The sequence below is a fragment of the Oryzias latipes genome, chromosome 5 (assembly GCF_053564925.1).
Source record: "Oryzias latipes strain Hd-rR chromosome 5, Olatipes_Hd-rR_3.1".
Taxonomy (NCBI): domain Eukaryota; kingdom Metazoa; phylum Chordata; class Actinopteri; order Beloniformes; family Adrianichthyidae; genus Oryzias; species Oryzias latipes.
The window spans coordinates 32,274,249-32,296,476 of NC_136241.1; the positions used below are offsets into that span (position 1 = coordinate 32,274,249).

Genomic DNA, 22,228 nt, shown 5'->3' on the forward strand with positions numbered 1-22,228 from the left:
TGAACTAAAGTGGAGACAGTGACTAGGATAGCTTAAGAAGTCCTAAAGCATGCCCAGAGTTGTTTTTTACCCTTTTTTTGAACTTTCCTGGAATAAATGTTCAAATGTTCAAAAGTTCACTCAATTTTAAACTTTTCTTTATGCTGCGCCCCTAAAGCATGACGGGAAAAGCTGAAGAGTCCAAGTTAACTAAGTCACGAGTTGAATGTTTTTCAGCGTGACTTTCCAGTTAGAGAAACAGACTGGCAATTGTTGGAAGAGTTTTAGCCCTTCTCCTATGAGCTTTAAAGGCTCGTCATTTACAGATGGCCTTGAGGACTGTCATAAGGTTGATGCTAGTCCAAAAGCTCCACTGCAGGGTCAGTCAAAATGACCAAGTAAACAGGACTGCAGTTCAATCTAAGGCTGGTCATTGCAGCTAAGAGCATACAGTTGAAAGTACATTCACAAGCCAACTGAAGGCGCGGTATCAGATAAACACTGCCGTTAATTATGCAAATTATACCCGAGCCACGATTTCAGGGGAAGGGAACACGAGCTGACTTCTTTATCCACTTTAAGAGAAACACGGGCTGATCATCTGAGCAGAGACCGATCCAGGTCAGTGGTCTGTGTACCTCAGTATCTGAGGAGTTACCTTTACATGCCCCCACGTGCAGAGACATGGCTGCGAGCGCTTGTTGACAACCTGGCATGAGGAGGATTTGTCCTAGAAAACAAGTTTTCATGTAATGACTTCCTCCTATAAGTCAGTTGTGTTCATGGCGACTTATGCGTAACTGCACACTATAGGTTGGAAGAGTACACACACAAAAGAGGGGCTTCTTTGTTCCAGAATAGTCCTGCAGTCAGCGGGAATTAGGTTACTGTCTTGCAGTGATATCCATCTTTTACTGTAGGTTTTAGTGAAGGTTGGTGATCCCATACATTCAACTCTCCTATGAACACATAAAGACACGTGATCAACAACAGCATGATGGTCCTTTGCCTGTGTTTTTTTTTTTTTAAGGAGAGGAGCATATCAGCAGTCAGTTGAGTTGATCTTAAATCAGGAACAGGAAATGTGATCTGGGCCTCGGGCCGGTCCAGAACACTGTCCCTATTGTCAGTTCCCTGCTCTTGCCCTCACTGGGAAAAAACAGTGAGCATTAAAAGGTTATCTCTTCTGGAGAAGACCTCATAGTCTCTTTCACAGCAGTGGTTAAACAGCTGATAATGGCGCTTCAAATATTAGTGGTAATCTTTATGGAAAAAGATAAAGGGACAAATATTTTGATGCCTCCAATGGTTTGAGAAAAGTTAATCAAATTACTAACAAAAAAAACACCATTAATACATGAAGAGTTGAAAGGTTAAAACAAAAGAACAATTTTCCGTTCCTGGACGTCCCGTCTTAGACTTCCATGAAATGACAGCGAACTGTGACAAAAACAGAGGTGGTTTGTGTTGTGAAGCACCAACACATTACAGGAAAAAGGATCAAATCCTGACTGGACTCTGTCCAAGTGGAGTTTGCATAGTCTTCCCGAACGTCCACGGGTTTCCCCTAGCTACAGCAGCCGCCTCCCAACGTTTCAAAACATGGGTAATGAATTTTTTTAGAGGTTAAAAACAACATTTAGGGATGAGTTAGGCTCTGCGCAGTTCAACCTGTCACTTAGTTTTTCCAAACAAGATGAATAGAAACGACAAATGACAACAAATAGTAGCAGAAAGATACTTTTTGAGGGTTTAAACTCTTGCTGTTCCACTTTACTCAATGGGAGGTAATCTTACTTTATAATAGCTGGTCGATCTATACAGGAATGTCAAACTGAATCCGTTTTAAACCAACCTCGAGCCTTGGTTCGAGTGTTTACCTTCACACATGTGTGAGGCCATAAGTTGAGCATCCAAATGAGCAAGATTATTTTTTGTAATCTGCTATATTGCTGAAATGTATATTAAGATACAGTACTTTTTTTTAAAGTCTTGTATCTATATTTTGATCTTTTTTGTATGTACCCATTTGTGTGCATATATACATTTTCCTTGTTTTACCTTAACTTTACTTCTCGTATTCAAGTACTGTCAAAGTTTTCTTCATTCTGTTCCCTTTCATTTCTCTTGTTAAACAATGTGTGTACATTTCTTTTGTTTTTTGGTTGTTCTGGAAATAAGAAAGAAATTGAACATTTTGAAAAAATTCTTTGATGCAAACCAACTCCCTTCCTTGGGTTAGTTAAAGTCAGTAAAGCAGTAGTGGCTACTGGAAAAAAAATCCAACAGAAAAGAACAGAGGAATGGCGACGGCGGTGGCTTCTCCTGCACATGACCTGACCTCATCTTTGCAAGAAGGAACCACCATGCAGATGTGACAAAATCCCAGAAAGCCCATCTTCAATTTAAACACTGCTTGCAAAAATAGTAAATTTGACACATCAAAAATATTTCATTTTACAAAGTAAAGACTGAGAGAAAATTCAAACTTTTTGGATATTTTGTCTTTGTTTATCCTTTTTAAAAAATCAGTTGTTGCTCATATTAGAATATTATTAGAGAGTCTTTTGTTGCGCAATTACTTGTTTACTGCTGACTCAGAAGTGGGTAGTAAAGCACTTCATTTACTTAGTTACATTCGCGTAAGTAGCTTCAGGAGCAACATCAGGGGTGTTTTTCATTTTTTGTGCCATTTGTGCTATTATTCTTGACAAAACGACTGAAAACAGTGTTTATATAGTTCAAGTTGACATTCGATTATTGAAACAGGGGAATTTCCGTTTTAATCAAATTTGTTTGACCGCTGATTCCATAAGTAGATCCTAATTTAGATGGCATGTTTTTATTCAAACTTAAGCACTCCTTTCATAAATTGTAAGAAGTAGATACTTCTATTTAAGTATTATAAACTTGAAGTAAATGTATTTTGGTATGAGTGAAACCTACCATCATGGTCATGAACCATGGAAACGGAGCTGCAGTTCAGCACCAACTCACTGATTTGACACAAAAAGCAGCAGAGCAGCCAGGATCTACTTAACATTTCCAACAGAGAACACGGAAGGGAAACAAATTGTCTTTTAAAAAAAGAAAAAAGGAGACTTTTCCAGAGGAGGCGTTTGTGAGGCTCCTCCGTAACAATACGCGCCGCTTACCTTCAAAAGTGAAGTTCAGAAGTGGAGTCAGAGAGAAGCAGAGGCGGATATCAGCGTCGCCTGGCAGCCCGTATTTGACATTTTGCTGCTGCGGCGGCAGTTAGGACACTTTTCTCAGTAAAATACTTCAAACGCTTCTCCCCAGACAGTGACAGCCGCGTTTCTGTGAGGCTCTGTCCGCTCTCAGTGTGTCTGACGGCGGTAAAACTGACAATAAGGGCAGCTGGAAGTCTCGCTTTCATCGGTGAGCGCTGCTGGTGTGAGAGCTCCACCTGCCGCCGAGCTCCGCCGGTGCGCTCTGCGCATCTCGGTGCGCTCTGCGCATCCTGGAGCGCGCGCTACTCGCCCTTCATCCATGGCTTTACAATGAAGGAGAAGGACACGCAGTTCATTGAATTAAAATCAAAATTAGTTTTCTGGCACTATAAACACTAAAGTTATTTATTCACGAAAAAATATGCATTTAAACTTTCAAACTTTAAAGCGTAAAATTCAAAGAGAATTGCTGTGCTTATTTGATCACACAATGTCACAAAAACAATCAACAAAATGATTGGAGAAAAAACACACAACAAAAAAGACTTAAATATCTCAAGATTTGTGTAAACTTAAAAAAAATAGTTTGGACATTCAACTCTTATGAAATCTCTCTAATAATCAAAATCTAATATTGTTTTCATAGAGATTCATATAACTTGGTGAATCTTATTCACAAGTTTGAGAGTAAAGGCACACTGTCGGTTAACTTTGAGTTCATTTTCTTCTGTTTTATCAACATTTTATCAACTTCATTTCTCTCTGTAAAGACAGGTCCAGCTTGAGTTAGAACATTACATTTTTTACTTTTTCCCACTTCGTTTGGTTTGAAAACTGTCAATGTCACACAATACGGTGAGGAATGAAGCTGGATCCAAGACCCCATCGAATTCTGATTAATACAAATGTTCAAATTCTTAGAATTGCATTTCAGGTTGTCAACAGGTTAAATGATCTGCAGCTGCAGTCACAAGGAAAAAAGGAACAGAGAAGATTAACTGTGTCAATACGTTTCAGAGGCATGCAGACAAACAGGTTCTATATGAGACAAAATGTTCTGAATGAAACCCAGCAAGTCACCTTATGCTGCTGAACACTTCCTCTCGTAAAGATAAGAGAGGTGACTCACCTAAACAATGAGTATTGTAATGAGGTTCTTAACATTATTTTCTGCTCCATTAGTATAGAAACAGCCTAAAGCCAACTTTAGACTCACGATTCATCAAAAAAAAACAATTCAAACTTGAAGAATTCACGTAAAATTCAGTTATGTGGGCAGCCTATTCGAAAATATTAATAAAAGTAAAAATTTTGTTTTTTATTTGCCCACATCTTTCTTTTTGAGAGAGGAAGTGCAATCTTAAGATAAGTGATCCATAAGCTGTCTTTTCTCCTACAATCTTTTTTCCCACGCAGCTTCTTAAAGCTCGCCTCTGGAATGGGATAACCTCTTCAAAAAGAAACACAAACCAACGGTAAATCGTGGAGATAGTAGTTACATAAAAGAAGATAAAGGCTGTTTAAACTTGACTGGAAACATTCTCAGTTTTACACAAAGAACTGAGATTTTATTTTGGTGAGATAAGACATTTTTAATGATTATGCAACATTCTTTTATTGTTGATAATCCAGGTTTTCTTTTTTAAGTTCCACTCCGACGACCTATTTTCAAAGCGTTCAGCGGTCTTTTAATTATGATGATGCCACTTGTAGCCAAAATCAGAAAAACCTGTGTCGTTTTCTAGGACATAGTTTCTGCGGAGCGGCAGGAGTTTATCAGAAAGTTACCTCTGATTGTGGGCGAGATTGTTGGTGAAGAGCAACTCCACCCCCATTCTTGTTGGTGAGAGCTCTCTGATTCCGGGCTTTCCTGCTAGCTTACAGCCCCACACAACCCTAACTCAACATTGCGAGTGCAAAGAATAGGGCGACAAATATCGGAATTATTCAGATGTACAGTTGTAAACGTGACGCTAGGCGTAGACTACATTGATCTGAAAAGTGGATTATTCGGAACGGAGTGGAGCAGGGAGTTTGTGGCCCGCCCATCGTACTTCAATTTCTAGGTCACAACTACCACTTTTTTGAAAAGACATATTCAGAAATACAAATTTAAGCTTATTTTTCTTGAAATATGTCCTCTCTCATCAGAAAAAAGCTACAGGAACACCACTTTCATCAGATTTACAAACATGCAGAATCCTTATTGCTTGTTCTTACTGAGATTTTATTGAGTCTTGCAGTCATCACTCTGCTTGTGGCCGTTCTCTGCCAAATAAAGTCAGCAGATTTTTAATCTAAGTGAGCAACTCAAACAGTGAAGTGCACCGGTTTTTTCTTCGCATGTGACCCAGACTGCTCTGGCCTTTGAGGGACCCGCTAAGTTTTTGTGCTGAACATATTGGACTGAAGGGCTAATTCGTTCCCTGAGATGACAAAAAAGGCAGAACAAAAATAAGAAATGGTTTTACTGTCAAATAATTTTAACTTGCAAAGCATTTTTCATTGGAAGACAAAAATATGTTAAATTCCTAAATCAAGTTTTTCATGTGATTTCATGTTTAATTTCCTTTTCTAAGTTTTTTTTTTTTTCCCCAGCAGGTAATGTTTTACATTTCTGATGCTTTTGTTTGCATTCCAATGTACTATGTGGTCTTTTTGGTCTGTTCTTGTAAGTAAAAAAAAAAACTCACACAAGAAGTAAAAGTGTCTTTTATCAAATCCTTTTTAATCCCTGCCACAGTTATCGCATTGCCAGGGCTGTAATTGAGCAGAACTGCAGGCTCCAGTTGGTGTGTGGGCCTGTCAAACCACAACATGAGTTTTGCTGGAAATATTGGCCGAAAGATTTTGGACTTCTCAAAAGTGTGAAAATAAATGCATGTCAGTAAAAGTTGTCAAAGTCGGCCAGAAATGCCCTGGAATGGTTACTGATAGCAGCTGCATAAAAGAGGATTTTTCTGTTTTTGAAAAGAAAAGTGAAATTCAGAAGCACGAAGAGGAGAAATGACCCATGGAGCATATGTGGGTAGGACTCAGAGGTGGAGGCTTGTGGCAGTGGGACTCGCTCTTCTTCCAGTCACAGGAAGCCGGTAGGAATGAGAAGAATGCAGTCAGGCAATATGCTGATAGAGGGAGCAGCAGTTGCATGGCAGATTGCCAGAGAAAAGGAAAAAGTAAAGGGGAAAGACAGAACATTTCCAGAAAACATCAGGGTGGAGAAAGTTGGGGTGCACGAGCTAAAACGGCTGAAGAATTCTTACCTACGAAAATAATCACTCCTTTGTGGATTTTGCCTGTGCACTGGGTGCTAGTGCAGCTATTTTCTTGTTGAATTTCTGATTTGATGATAAATAGATTTCTGCCTGAATTATAAGTAATAGCTGCGCAGAGTTTTAGCTTCTTCTTTTTATATGTCCCGAGGGTTAATTCAACTGTTCAGTCATCCAAAAATACATGTGAAAAATGCATTGCATTGATATAAGCCGCTATTCCTGGGGAAATCTGGATTTTCTTTACCTTGTCTTTCACCGTTTTCTGTTTTTTTGTCTGTTTTACTTTAGAAAATGTTTTTTTTTTAAAATATAGTTGAGATTAACGTCAAAATAAAACTATTACTTTAATGGGTTAATGAAAAAGTAAGTTATATAAATGCAGGTGTTCATCACTTGTAGTCTTGCCATCAAACTTTAGCTCTAAAGTTAATTTATGTTGCAATATGCAGCTCTGATAATCCTAATTAATAGTTTTCAGGAAGAGCCCAATGTTTATTTGTTTACTAAAAGCTTTCAGAAATGTATAACTCAACAAACTTTATAGTTTTACAATTGATGTTTAAAAAAATGTTCCAAATTTTATTTAAATGTAAAATCAATTAGAGGACATCACTGCTATCAAAATTCATTACAAAAAATCCTAGAGAAACGATAAGAAATACAATATTTTAAAAAAGTCAGTTAAGCAAAACAAAACGGAAAATTTTGAACATGCCTTGGTAAAAATGTGAAATGTGTATAATGTGAAAGTTATTCAACTGAAACAGGAGAGACGAGAATTACATTTACTCTGTTGGGAAAAGACAGAAAAAACATCTAAGTTCTTCCCCTTAAATGCTCTTTGTCTATTTTGATTTTATGAATGAATGTAACCCGATAATTAATCCTATCATATTTGATACATTTCTGAAACTGCTATCTTCTTGCACATTGTTCATGTTTCATGCCCTGTAGTTCATCATCATTCCACTAGGGGCAGTAGAAGGGCTTTTCCTGGTCATTTCAAAAAAAGCTGCTTCTGTGAAATCTCAAAAACACTTCTGGCAGGGAACAGAGGGAACAGTTTTTAGGATGCAAAATTATCTAAAAGGACTGAGTATACGGTAAATTTTTTTCTTGTTCAGTTTTGCCTTGTATTGTTGTTCATTCTTTCTGTCTTACTTCACCTGCAGATCTCCACCTGTCTGCAGAGTCCAGGTTAGTGATAAAAGCAGGTGGTTTAGATTAGTAAATTTTATGAAAAAGTAGAAACAAGTTTGGAAGCAGACAAAGTCCTAAACTGTGGCTAGAAAGCAAACAATAATAAAGAAATTAAGTCACCTTTTTTTTCACCTTAAATGGAAATTCTTTGTCTTTTCTGTGGTTATGTACAGCAAACATTAAAATATACCTGAAATGAAGGAAGTTGAGATGATAGAACTATGGTTTTGGAAGAACACAATGCTTTAATCATCTAAACTCAGGTTGCAATAACTGCGGGATGGATTTGGTCCCACCATGGTGTAGCTAGCAGCTCCAAGGTATACAGCTTTGAACTACAATGGCGCCGATGGCGCGCTCACAGTGGCGGGGAGCCTGTCGAACTTCTCTGACACCAAAGCAAGGTGTGACCACAGAGGAGAGCGATGGCGCTTCGCACACGTCTAGATTCTCTGGAAACCGACTGTGACACTGGTAAGTTCTGCTTTGCGACGCCTCCACATTCTCATGTGAGCACGTGTGGGAAAAGTTCAGAACAATGAAAGCGTGCATGCAAGGCTCCAAATGTGGATCATACATGTTGATTTGAACTATTGTGCAGTGTTCGGTGGTGATTTCACCAAACCAACACTGTCGCTGAACAGAACAGGGTCACGACGAACGTCTTTTCTCCTTTGATTCTAATTTACAAAATAAGGAAGAGGCAACATTTAAAAAGCATTTTTTAAAAGTCTGTTGTAGCAGATTTTCAGTTAGGTGAAAGTAAATCCCAAAACTTAACGTTTAACTGCTTTTTTCTTTACTTCAGAGGAAGTAATGTTCTCGTCCACAAGGGGGTGCTGTTCAGATTTCTGTTCTGCAGCTTGTTTTGCGTTTTTTTTGTTTTGCTCTTAAATGTCTTTGATTTCAGATTCTGAAGTTGAAAACTAGCTTTTAGTTTGTCTTATCTCTAAGTCAAAAAAAGTTGTATAAGCAAAGGTATTTTGACAAAAAAAGGGGCTTCTTCACATGTATAGATTTGGAGAAAGTTGCAGATTTAAAAAGGAAACGCAAGGTTTTAGGGGTCCTTGTGTGGCGCTGGTGGGTGTGCAGACACACAGCTGTGAGCCGAGGCTAAAAGAGGGAGAGTTTATTACCCAGAGAGCTGCCTCTGTTCGCTTAACCTGCTGCCCCCTTGACCTTTTCCAACCCAAACAAAGCAGAAGTCCAAGACGCTCTTCTTATTTCTCTGATTTTACTCCTTTTTCCTTTGCTGTAGGATTTCAGCGGATCAACCCTCTGACAATCCCAACTTTTTAAGTTTGTCTCATCGATTCAATCCAAACAGAAATAACTGATAAACCAAAAGGCTTCTATAAACCAATCCAAACAAAATGACGCAAACAATGTTTTTGTCCTGCAAAAATCAAGTGTCCGGTTTGCTGGCAGACCTTGTCTCATAAATCAGGAGTAAGATTTTTGTTTTAGCAGAGGGAGAGTTTTATCCAAATGCAAGAAAATGTATAGGAATGAGGAAAATTTAAAGCTGTAACAGGTTTGGAACATGAGGCAGAAGACGTCATTTCTTCACATATTTACATTTCCACACAAGAAAAGGAAGCAGTGTTTTTTTTCTTTGTCTTTTTTTGCTAGCAGAGGCTGAAAGTCTATCTAGAAAACAGCAGAAGATGTGAAAACCAATAGTTCTTGTCTGCCTGCATCACTGCTGAGAAGCACTTTCCTCTTTCCCTGACACTTCCTCGTCTCATGCTTTCCTGAGTGAGGGATTTGTTTCTAATAATTGCCCCTTCTCTATTCTGGGGCTTTGGGAAGCAAGCAAATGCTACCACAACCACAAACATAACTATAAGAAGAACAGCAGATCATTTCCCATGAATTAAAGATGAAACAAAAACAACAAATCCGAATTCTCTTGTCTGAACAAACCAAAGTGTGCGTAAAACGCTCTGTAGGAAATGTCATTGTGATGTCGGGTGACCCACACAGACAAAGTTTTTGATACAGCTGCTGATAGTTAACCCACAAACGCACAAACTCTTACCAGTTTTGGGTGATGGCATTCAAGCGGACGTCCCTCCCTGCTCCCTCAGAAGTCCAGTCAGTAAGAAGAGAGCTCCTGCTCTGACAGAGGAGGTGCAGAGCTGGAGTCTGTATGTGTGCTGACAAAGGGAGTCACGCAGTCACTCTGCTTGGCATGGCAAGCTCCCTTGACTTTTTGGTATCATGCACTTCCTCTCATGTGAGAGCTTTTTTCTTTTTTCCCCCTCTCAACCTAATCACACCCCAAACTTTCCTTTTCAGAGAGGATACAGTTGCTCGCTTGTATCATCCCCTCCAGTAACTTTCTGGTAATGCAAGCCTTTCACTGAAAGCTCTGAGAAAAGGAGGGGACAGCACTGTAGGGACTGTGCACGCCCGTGCATGCACGCTCCTGTGTGTGTGTGTGTGTGTGTGTGTGTGTGTGTGTGTGTGCAATAGCGACAGATTGAGCAGTCACTTGTATCTGGCAGACAATAGCAGGAAATGTGGCTTTGGGATAAAAAGAAAGTACCTAGAACTGGAATGAAAAATCTAAATCAAGTGTGAAGTGAGAAAGGAGTCAATGTAAATACAAAAAAGTTGACATGTTTTGGTGATTTTGACATTTTGCTTTAGTTTTTCTTCATCTAACAGTATTTAAGAATGAAGGTAAATATGAAGAGGACAAAAAGCAAAACAGTTTTCCCTACTTCTCTAACAAAATAACTTGAAATATTGCACAGTAAAAACACAAGAGGAGCATTCAGTTTGATGACTTGCACAAAGCGACATATTTCAATTTCCCAATTACATTTCAGCCCAGGAAGCTGGTGATTATGCAGAGAACAGATCCATAGTGTTGGAGCTCATCGTGGATCACGCCTGATCCCAGCTCCCTGAAAACATTCTGCGAAAGCAGCTGCCTTCATCATCAACTTCTTTCGTTTTCATTTCTATGTGGCTAAATTCACTGGAAACATTGGTTATAACAACATGATGTGTAATCATACACTCTGGCACTGTAATTTGGCTAAATGCATGTTTCCTCCGAAATAAAGCGGAAAAGACAACCTAGTGCAAGCTGGGTTTTTTGTCTGGTTTGTTATGGTGGAGATTTGTGAGGAAAACTGTTTTCATTCATGTTAAAGTGCAAAAGTGCGTTTGTCAATTTCCACATAGATCAGGCATTTTCATACAAACAATCCACAGAATAAATGGCTTCTGACTCTCAGTTTGCACATCATTCTTTGCAGCAATCTGTGTGTTTTGTTTTTTACTGTAAGAACTCAAATTGTTCTGCAAATACAAAATGACTCCACATTTTGTTTTTGCACAGGGAAGTAGAGCGTGCACAAACACAAACCTAATCTGCCTTGGAGTTTTTTACGGACACCTTTAAAGTCTGTTTTCAAAGCGTTTCCAGTGGTCTTTTAATTACGATTATGCCATTTTGAGCCAAAATCCATTCATTGAAAATTCCCCCCTGAATTGTGAGTGGGACTGTTGGTGTGGTGTAAACTTGACTTCATTTCCCATCATCCTATTCTTTACTTGCTCTCGCGCCAGCTTACAGCCCTTTAAAACCCCCAGCTAGCTCTGCAACAAAAATGGCGAGCAGTATCCAGACGTACAGTTTTGAGGCAGAAGACGAGGAAAACAAAGACGGATGTGGATTTATTGATCCCACACGTGAGAAATTTGTGCATTGCCATAGCAGCTTGTAATCATAAAGAAAAAAGCGAGTATCATGAGATAAATAAAACAAGAACATGTTCAAAACACCAAAAACAGAATTTTCTTTGGAGTGGATCTTTAAAAATTCCCCTTCTAGTTGCTCATGGCTCGGAGCTTGTGGCCCGCCTGGAGTATTTTCCACCTCACAATCAAGCTCTTTTTGAAAATGCTCTTTTTTCGTCTACTGCTGATTCACAACGATTTGAATAAACACCAAGAAATGCAATTTAGAGCTTGATTTTCTTTATTTGTTATCAGAAAAATGCCACAAGAACATGTTAAAAACACAATTTTCATCAGAGCCAGGCAGTTCTGCTAACGCACACTGCTGTGTGGTCCAGTTCTCTCTGCTGCTGCGGTAGCACCCCCAGATTACCTCAGATTAGACGTAACTTCATCCTTTGGGAAAACATGCTGACCAAAGGGAACTCATGTTTGGGGGTCATGACCCTCCAGAGAAAACCTAAGCCTGGCTCTTTTGATCTTGATTTCTCATCAAATAAACCAGAAGAGGTTTTTAAAGCTAAAATATAAATGTTTTAAACAAAAAGTTTTTTTGTTTTCTTTTAAATGAGTAGTTCAAGGGTCTGCGACTTCCAACACTTGAAAATAGCCATTTACCCAATAGGAGCCACAAAGTCTCACCAAACTCTTTTGAAAAATAAGACACTGATTTGCATCATGTTATTATTACTATTATAATAAATTTATGTGTATTATTGTTTTTTGGCATAATCAAAACGTCGACATAAAGACAAAAATCGCCTTTTTTTCCAAATATAAAACATTTTTTAACTCTAGATAGAGGTTTGCGTGACTCCCTTTCAATATAAAAGCCACCCATTTTCACAAAAGATCATCTCAGCGGAGCCAATGTAGGTACTGTAATATCAGCAGTGATAAACACTAACAAAAAATAATATTCACAATTAATTTGATTATTGTTTGTGCATCTCAGCCAGAATTTTATAAATCTAACCAACCTAAATTAATCTGTAATTTGTTCAATTATAGAAAATCGATTTTATAGTCCAAATCATCCTAGTATGACTTCTGGTTGTGCTTACTGGCCTTCAATTGATTTAATGTGGTGCACAGCGCTAAAAAAGTTTGTTAAAATGTCAGAAATGTAGGATTTGTGTTATTTTTGATAGATCGTGGAGGATTACGGTTACTTAGGATCCACAATGAAGCGATAAAAGAGCCACATCTGGAGCCTCAGGTTGCAGATCCCTGGACTATAATTTATCAGGATGTCCATCTAAATTCTATAATATCAATTCAAAAACCATAGAACCAAATTCTCACAGTGATTCTGAGCCCTGAATGGATACAAACGGCTAACCTGTTCTGACCCGAATGCGAAAAAGGAAAAAGAGAAAAAAGGACTGATAAGGGTTCTGAGTCCTTGAGGAATACAATGAGATCGGCATCATCTGTAAACTGGGTTCACACAGAACATTTTTGCACTCTAAGTATCAATGTGTGGGCAAAAAATGTCCCTTTCTCTGTAGTAGAACGCAGACAACAAATTAAAAGCACCAGATTATCAGCTTCAGAGCTTTTTCTGTAAATCAACGGAGGCATTTGTAAATATAAAGGTATTCACTAAAAAATTGGTATATAATTTATAATTTAACACTAGGCTTACTAATTAAACAGCATGACTTTTACAATAATTACATGCCCAAGAAGCTACAATTCTAGTTGTTTTTCTTTGTTATTCTTTCAAATTTCCCATCCAAAGTGCATAATATGACTTTTTATGGACTTTCTTTTGTAATATTTTTCAGAGGTTAAACTTTAAAAACATTTCAAATGCTGCAGACTACAGTTGAAACTCACATTTAAAGTGTTTTTTTGTTTTTTGGTTTAGTCCGTCACATGCTTGCTTTGGTAAACATGTTAAGCAGAAGCACCAGTGCTGCTTTCCAAAACACAAATGCTGACAAGTAAACTGGGATGAGTCACTATTGAAGAAACACCAATAAAAGAGTCAAGGGAACCCAGCTTGTGTCCAAGGCTGTTGTACTTCTCTGCTCTCAGTCCGTCTGAGCGGCAAGTCGAGCCGTCTCCTGCAGGATGGGGGAGCTTCCTGAGAGGTCACGGTTGTTCCAGCCAGACCAAACACTGGCTAATTGCTTTGTTGTTTGTCGGGTCAGTGCCTGTTTTTGTGTTGAGCTTTTCCTTTGTTTGGCATTCCCAAGCATATTACCTGAGACTGTGCCTAAAAGATGGGGAGGACAGGGAGAGCGGAAGCTTGAAGAATGGACCACAGAAGGGGGAGATGGGGGGTGAGAGGGGTCAAGAACTTAAAAATATGAATGCAGCGGTTGCAAGATGGATGTTGGGCTTTGGACGCGAAGGGGGCCCTGACTTTCTTGGTCTCCTAAACTAAAAATAGCTGGAATAGGAACGTGCCTTTGGGACCCAAGGGGAGAGGCCTTGAGGGACGGAGCAGCAGGATCCGGAGTTAGTGGTGAGAGACAAACAGCTGGGGGGGGGACAAGCTGGAGCTCGGCCGCATGCAGCTGTACGCTGTCTTTCAAGCCTTTACGTTGTCAAACTGCATCCCTCTTTTTCACACACACAAAAAAAAAAAAAGATGGGTTCACGACAGCCCTAAAGAATGAAAGAATGTGCAACAAGAGGCAAGGGAACAGCTGTATGAAGCAAGGCAAAAAAAAAAAAAAAAAGGAGGGTGGGGGCAGTTGATTCACAGAGAGGGGGGTGAGGGACAGCCACAGAAAAAGATGGCCAAACAGGGAATGGGTGTGTGTCCGCTTCTCTGAGTCGGGGCGGTGGGCTTTCTCTGGAAACAACAGATTTATCGGTTCAAGTTGAGCTTAATCAAATCCAGAACTTTCTGGCTGCGACTGGAACCCCAGCAGATGTTTGGCTCAGCTGTTGCAGAACTGATTCACTCTGGGGTCAATGTGCCTTCTGTGAAGTGGGCTCTCTGTGATAAAACAGCCTTGGGAACAGCCCTGAAATGCTGAATGAACAATCTCAGTTCAAGGACGACAAACCGCAATTCATTTCACAAAAGTGTGCTCTGCAAACTATTTGATACTTGAAATGATTTTAAACTTTGTTTTTTAGAAATGTATGATGTTTTAACTTCTCTTTGTTCTACTACGCCATTCCAAGCTTTTATCAAAATCAGCACAGCCAGGAATTGTTTTGCCTCATTAAGAGCAAAATGAATTTTTTGAGCTTTTAAGTGCATTATAATGTTCATTCCTCACAAAAGGAAACCCCAAAGCGGTGTTTTGATCCATTCATCTCTGGGCATTCTTCTAAAACCTGCTCTATGAGCACCAGACACCCCCTCAATCCACAAAAATGAGCAGGTCTTCACAAGCTGACGTAGATAAGTGAGGCACAGCCCCTTTCAGGAAGAGTCTGCATTGCCAGCACCGCCCCCAGGCTAACACACGCGCCCACTTTATCCACGGAGCTAGCTGTGTTTGGCAAAAACGCTTTCCTTTTAAATGCACGATATGAACATCCATCTCTGCAAAAGTTTGGATGTTTGTTCTTGTGGACAAAACGCAGACATGCTGCCAAGGCCGGCTCTAGGATGACGTCATGAAATGGGTGGCAGCGTCTAATGAAAATGAAAGCCGAAAATAACTATTCAAAGTGCCAAAGATAATGGATTACATGGATATTGTTTAGTACGAAAGACTTGAGAATAGCTTGGTATTAGAGGCCCTTTAAAATTAATAAAAATTCTTTTGCTCCATATTCTCGACAACAGATAAACGGAAGTGCGAAAGCCACAACTTTATATACGCATCTCGTGAAAATCACGCACCATCGCGTAAGATTTACATAATATGTAGCGATAAACTACATCAAATATGCATAAACTGTGTTATTCCCAACCAACCAAAAATTTGAAACAGCTTAAAACCGAATTCATGTAAAGACCCGTCATCCGAAACCCTCGACGGACATCTGAGCAAAGCCGCCAATGACGAACCTAAGACACACTTGTGAATTAAGTATCACCAAAGACCAAAATTTCCTACATGGAAATAGCGCAAATTGTACGTAGTGGCTGTGTGACACGGCCTTCCGACACAAGAAAAACCTCAAATTGTTCTGTAATCTTTGGTTTAAATAAAATATTTGAAAGTTCAATAAATGTTGACAAGTTAGACTGAAATTCATTGTCATCATAGGAAACACAAATGTAGATTTACCTTCAAAGAAGAAGTGCTACTTTTCGATTTCATGAGGATTTATTAAGCTGGGCCTACTTGTACTAAGATTGTAATCTTTCTTTGTTCTCATTTTGTTCTAAAATGCGTCATTTCCACTTATTACACTAGTCACTGTACTCAAAATGAAATACAATTACGTTCACAAATCCTCAAAAAGTATAAACCACGAAAAAATACTATAATATTTCATTTGAAATAAATCCAACAGCTTTTTTAGTTTCGTTTTTCCCTTTTTGAATGCTTTTGTCTAAACTCCTTGTTCCTACATTTTTTTTCTTATTATAAGATTTTTTTGTTAAATAAAAATATCCGCTTCATGGAAAAATAAATTTACTATCTATTGATTTTCTCAAGATTAGAGTTCTTTTCCTATTTTTGGGCCACCTCTTTTAACCCTTGTGCTATCCGATGACCCCACCCTTACGTTGACGTGTTATTCCTACCATGACAAAGGTGGATAAAGGTGGAAAGATTTCATGTAATCCATGGACACCAGTGAAGATCACAAATCATTGAAGAAAAAAGGTTCAGCGCACTGTCTAGTGGGTCTAGATGACCTCACTTAAACCTTTTAAAGTGCCTAGGATAGCACAAAGGTTACGAGAATAAGTAGGGGGTTGCAGAAAAAAAAGACTTAAAATTTGTCTGTAAAAAAAAAAATACTTGCCGTTTAATTTTGTTATGGACCAATTTCTAATTCACACTGTCGAGTTTTTCTTTGAGTTGTCTCAGATAGTGCTCTGTCAACAAACACCTGGATCGCAAGTTTTTTTTCTCTCTCCATTGTTTAGAGAATTTTTGCCTCTGAGGCTTCTCTTCTTGTGAAATCCCCTCCGCATGAAGATACCGCCACCATGGTGGTTGTAAATGACACTCTTCGTAGCTTCAAAAGAGTGTGTGTTGGTGAATTGGTGCGCGTGCTTGAGATGAAGGTTGTACAGAGGCCACATGTCACAGTGCACCTGTGTACTGACGGAAATGCAGCTCCCCCAAAACCACAACATGCACAAGTACACACTGGCCACCTGTACTGTCTCTTATAGGACTTGTAACACTTGAGTTGTGTTGACACCTTTCTCACTGCAACCATGTCCCTCATCATAAATTATAAATGTACACTGCCAATTTCTTCAAGGTGAAGTAATGTAAGTGTTTAAGTAATCATATTTAATAGTTTAGTAAAAAAGTTTTTCTTTTGTTTCTTTAATAATGGTGCGGTGAGGAGGTTTTTCTTCAAACTTCCTGCACCTACTTCGGTATTGATAGGGTCTCCCTGGTGGGCTCCTACAGGTAGATTTGTTCATTTTTTTCATTCATTTTCTATTCCATTTAGTCCCTTTCGGGGTCACGGGGTTGCCGGAGCCTATCCCAGCCACTTGTGGGCGAGGGCAGGGGACGCCCTGGACAGGTCGCCAGTCTGTCGCTGGGTAGAATGTCCACAATCACACACCCATTCACAGTCACACTGACAACTTAGAGTTGCCAATTAACCTATGAAGCATGTTTTTGGATGGTGGGAAGAAGCCGGAGATCCCGGAGAGAACTCACGCATGCACGGGGAGAACATGCAAACTCCACACAGGAAGCTCCCCCATTGACGTTGTGTTTTTCATGTCCCCCAGCCGGGACTTGAACCGGGGGCCTTCTTGCTGTGAGGCAATAGTGCTAACCACTGCGCCACCGTGCAGCCACAGGTAGATTTGCTTTTTAAAATAAATTAAATTAAAGAAAACTAAAAAAAAATAAGCAGGTAGATTTGCTTTTTTTAAAACCTTCCGTCTATTTTTCCAAACCTACAGTAGTCCTGACTGGGGTCTTGGTGTTGCTGGAGCCTACCCAGCTACTGAAATGAGAACGTTGGTACACTCTGGACAACTCTCCAGTCAGCACAGTGACAAACAACAACACGTTCTCACATTTACACTTAAATAGAATTGTAGAGTCACCAATCTGCCTATGGAGCCTGTTTTGGGACAGTGGGAGAAAACCGGAGATCCCAGAGAAAACCCACAAAAGGATGAGGAGGGCATGTAAAGGCTGCACAGAAAGGTCCCAGGCGGGATTTGAACCAGGACCTTCTCGCTGTGGGGTGAGAGTGCAAATCACTACATTGTTCATCCCGTTTTAAAACCATCTTTATCAAACATACATTGTAGTTTTTTTTTATTACTTAATATAACAATATTTTTTTCTTTAATTTGTCTTGACGTTTCTCTTTTTCTTATTTCAAAATACTTTATGAATTGGGGGCTTGTCCGGGATGGATTGAATTTTTATGTTTGGCAAAAGTTGAATTTAGTATTTTGGTTAAAGTTTGCTTTTGTTGGTGTGCAGTTAGTTGTGTTTCCTCAAAGCTGGAATGCCCTGGCTTAAATCCCGGTTGGGTCCTTTCCGTGTGGAGTTTGCATGTTCTCCTTCTGCATGCGTGGGTTTTCTCGGGGCACTCTGGTTTAATCTGGCAGTCCAAAAACTTGCTTCAAATGTTGATTGGTTACTCTAATAAAATCCCATGAGCATGTATGGCACTGGCAGATTGGCAAACTGTCCGGGGTGTAGCCCACATTTCCAGCTGGGACAGGCCCCAGCAACCCCTGTGACCTTGCAAAGGACGAAACAAGAAAAGAAGATTTTTAGATGAAAACATTAGCGGTTGAAGAACATGCTGACCCCACACGTTATGACAACTTAGCTGAGAAATGTGTTGGAATACAAAGCCAACCTTTGGATAAGTATTGTTACCTTCAAACCCTTGAGATCTTACAGCTGCTGCTGATAAAAGACAGAGCGGCCCTTTGTTTGTCCTAACAGATCTAGAAAAAAAACATTGTCTGATGAAAGCACATGGCTCCTGAAGCAACATGGTCGTTTCTGACAATAACTGGAGATCCTTTCCCTTGTCACTCTTCAAACTTATTAGTGACAAGCTGTGATATGGACAGGAAATCAGGCACAATCATAGCAAAATGAATTTCAATGGGAAAGTCAAGAAAGTTAAGAAAAATAAAATTGGGGATTCAACACCAAGATGATGTTTAGAAGCTATTTTCTCATCGTGCTGGCTTTTTCTAAAAGTTAGGTGGGTTTTTTCTCTTACCTCAGTCTCATCTGTGTTCGTTATTTCTGTCTGAATGTAGGGCAATGTGCCCACAGCATGACAAAAAGTATGACAGTTGTACCTCTGTCTCCAGCTGTGATCAGAAACGCTGTGGCTTTACAGTGAAAAGGCTGCAGAGGCACGAAAACCCTGCAAAATGAACAAAACGCAAAAGTTAGCAAGCCACAAAAAGGGAGTAATGCAACATTAACCAACAAGAGGAGGCATAGAGACATTCACCCATTTAGGATGCTGATATCTGAACTAGACTGAGGGAGGCTTGTTTACTCAGACAGGTGCTGACCTGGTCTGTCCAGCAAGCTGCGTCCATCACAAACAGCTGATGGTGACACATCATTAAAGACAAAAAACCCTCTGAAGAAGACAGGAGGTCAAGAGTCAAAGATGTTTATCCGAGTAAACAGTTTCAACATAAAGAACTAAGTACTTTTTAATTCCGCATCCCACTGATGTTTTCTATGGTGACTTTTCAGGAGTCACCATAGACTGCCGCTTAGACTGCCGGTACCAGTCAGCGGCCTCTGGAGTCCCACAGGCCAACCAGGCCTGGTAGGACTCTATTTCAGCTTGACGGCATTCCTTACTTCCGGTGTCCACCACCGGGTTTGGGGGTTACCGCCGCGACCGGCACCAGAGACCTTGCGGCCACAGCACGCAGCAGCGGCAGAGACAATAGAAGTGGAAAACATGGTCCACTCGGACTCAATGTCCCCAACCTCCCTCGGTACCTGTCTGAAGTTCTCCCAGATGTGGGAGTTAAAGACTTCCCTAACGGAGGGCTCAGCCAGACGTTCCCAGCAGATCCCCACTGTGCGTTTAGGTCTCCCGAGTCTTTCCGGCCTCCTTCCCCGCCAGCGAATCCAACTCACCACCAGGTAGTGATTGGTGGACAGCTCTGCCCCTCTCTTTACCCGAGTGTCCAAGACACAAGGCCGAAGGTCGCCTGAAACAACTACAAAGTCGATCACTGACCTCCTGCCCAGGGTGTCCTGATGCCACGTGTATTGATGGACACCCTTGAGCTCGAACATGGATTTCATTATGGACAAACTATGACGAGCACAGAAGTCCAATAACAAAACACCGCTTGGGTTCAGATCAGGGAGGCCATTCCTACCAATCATGGCCCTTCAGGTGCCACTGTCATTGCCCACGTGGGCATTGAAGCCTCCCAGGAGGACAATGGAGTTCCCCGTTGTGGCACTTTCCAGTACCCCTTCGAGAGATGCCAAAAAGGCCAGGTAATCCAAACTGCTATTCGGCCCGTAAGCTGAAACCACAGTCAGAGACCTGTCCCCCACCCGAAGGCGGAGGGACAAGACCCTCTCGTCCACCGGGGTGAACTCCAACACTTGGCAGCTGAGATGGGGGCTCACGAGTAAGCCCACACCAGCCCGCCGCCTCTCACCATGAGCAACTCCAGAGTGGTAGAGAGTCCAACCTCTCTCTAAGGACTAAGTTTCAGAGCCTAGGCTATATGTAGAGGCGAGCCCAACTATATTTAGACGGTATCTCTCAACCTCTCGCACAAGCTCAGGCTCCCTCCCTCCCAGTGATGTGACGTTCCATGTCCCGTATGCCAAGTTCCATGACCGGGGTTTGGGTCGCCGAGGCACCCGCCTTCGACTGCCACCAAAACCACATTGCACCAGCCCCTTTTGAGGTCTCCTACGGGTGGTGGGCCTATGGGAGAGTGGTCCCACATTGTTCCTTTGGGCTGAGCCCGACCGGGTTCCGAGGGAAGGGTCCCGGTCACCAGGCGCTAGCTTGCGAGCCCCAACCCAGGGCTGGCTCCAGAGTGGGGCCCCGGTGACGCCAATACGGGCAACGTAATTGGGTCCTGGGTTTGATTCTTCATCAGAGGCTTCTGAACCGCTCTTTGTCTGACTTGTCACCCAGGACCTGTCTGCCATTAAACAAAACAGACTGAAATCTGCATTGACACAAAATAATTAATGTTCAATTTGTTGTAGATTACATGAACAGCATGGTCACAGGTGACAGAAAATAGAATAGAAACTTGACCATAACATATTTTCACCATTTTTTCTAAACCATCAATATGGTCTACATAGACCAAAAGGACGCACAAAAAAATAGCTTTGAATGACCTCCTTATAAGGATTTGCAAAAAAGGTAATGGTGTGCATGACAGCAGATGCAAAAGATGACCTTAATAAACATGACAGCAGCTGGTGAAAGGCCTGCTTTCCGCTGTAACACAAACTAGAAAATGGCTTCAAAGGAAGCTGCTGGTTTTCTGTCATCTAATCATCTTTTGTAAAAACAATTTTGATCGTATTCAGCCAAACTAATTATACTTGACTTTCATAAACTAACTTTTCATTGGGTTTTCTCACCAATTTTAAGGCTCTTCTCTGAAAATCTTTTGCTTTCTATTAGAAAAAATTAAAAGAAACTGAAGTTTAATTTAGCTGTGAATTTCAACGTTCTGTTTATTAAAAACTGTGATTCCTTAGAATTCTTAAAAACATTTGTGTCATCCCAAACTCAAATATACAAAAGTAAGTAAGAGCGAGTAAAAAACCTTCAGTGCAAAGGCTGCGGCTTTCACCCCAAACGCAGTGACTGACATTTAATGCACAAAACTTTATACAAAATTGTGTAACAGTTACAACACCTGCACACACAAGTGACCTGGTTTGTGCGACCATGGTAAAAAAAACAAACAAAAAAAAAAAACACAGAAAGATCTTCACACACGCGGTGGCAAATTTATCCTCAAAGGTGTTTTTTGGTTCATTTCCAAATCCTGCAGGTTGTGGAGCTCCTGCACCGCTAGGATTTTCAGTGCATTTCCTGTCCCTGTGCGAGCGATCAACCAAGCTTCAGGATCCTAAATGTTCAGGAAACCACAGAGAAATGATTCTGAAACCTCACACGGTGACATTTAAGACGGTCTTCATACACACACCCACGATACAATGAGCTAGACACCACTCGCTGCAGCGTGAAAACGTTTTTACACCACTGTTCCGATTTCTCGTCTCCACTGTCTGTACACGAGAGATTCATGTAGCTTTCATGGGTTGCTTTGCAAAGTTTTTCACATTACTGCTTTTAAAAAACATAGAAAAAGCATTTCGTAAGAAGCCTGTGCAAAAAGTACATCAAATCTTCTCTGCTTTTTGAAATGCAGTATTAATTGAATTTCCCCAATGTGGGATCAATAAATAATATCTCTATCTCTATCTCTAAATAGTGCATAATTTAGCAATTTCGATGTTCAACACTGTAAATAATTGATTTTTAGCAATACAACCCTGAAAAATATATAAAATACATAAAGTTAAAGGCTGAAGTTCTGACAAACAATCAGAATTCTCACAGTCATGTCAGTTTGCTGCTGGAATCCTGGATAGACAGTGAAGTGGCAATTTTCCCTTCAAATCCCATTTATTGATATTCAACAATTACCTATTAAGTGATTAAATCAGCTGTGATGAACAAATATGACATTGT

At 40.4% G+C, this 22,228-nt stretch overlaps 1 protein-coding gene across 6 annotated transcripts in view; it reads right to left on the reverse strand.

The window, feature by feature from the left end:
* Positions 1-10,028, reverse strand: part of LOC101172488 (histone deacetylase 7) — a 52,127-nt gene extending 42,099 nt beyond the window's left edge. For 2 of the 6 annotated variants that reach the window (XM_078947731.1, XM_023955249.2), the window contains exon 1: positions 9,687-10,028. In XM_078947731.1, the coding sequence (XP_078803857.1) occupies positions 9,687-9,705 (19 nt within the window). In that variant the 5' untranslated portion in view covers positions 9,706-10,028. Of the gene's footprint in view, positions 1-2,925; positions 3,005-3,134; positions 3,350-9,686 lie in introns of those variants that run through there. The other 4 variants (XM_078947732.1, XM_023955251.2, XM_078947730.1 and 1 more) reach the window with 3 other exon arrangements.
* Positions 10,029-22,228: the final 12,200 nt, after the last annotated feature.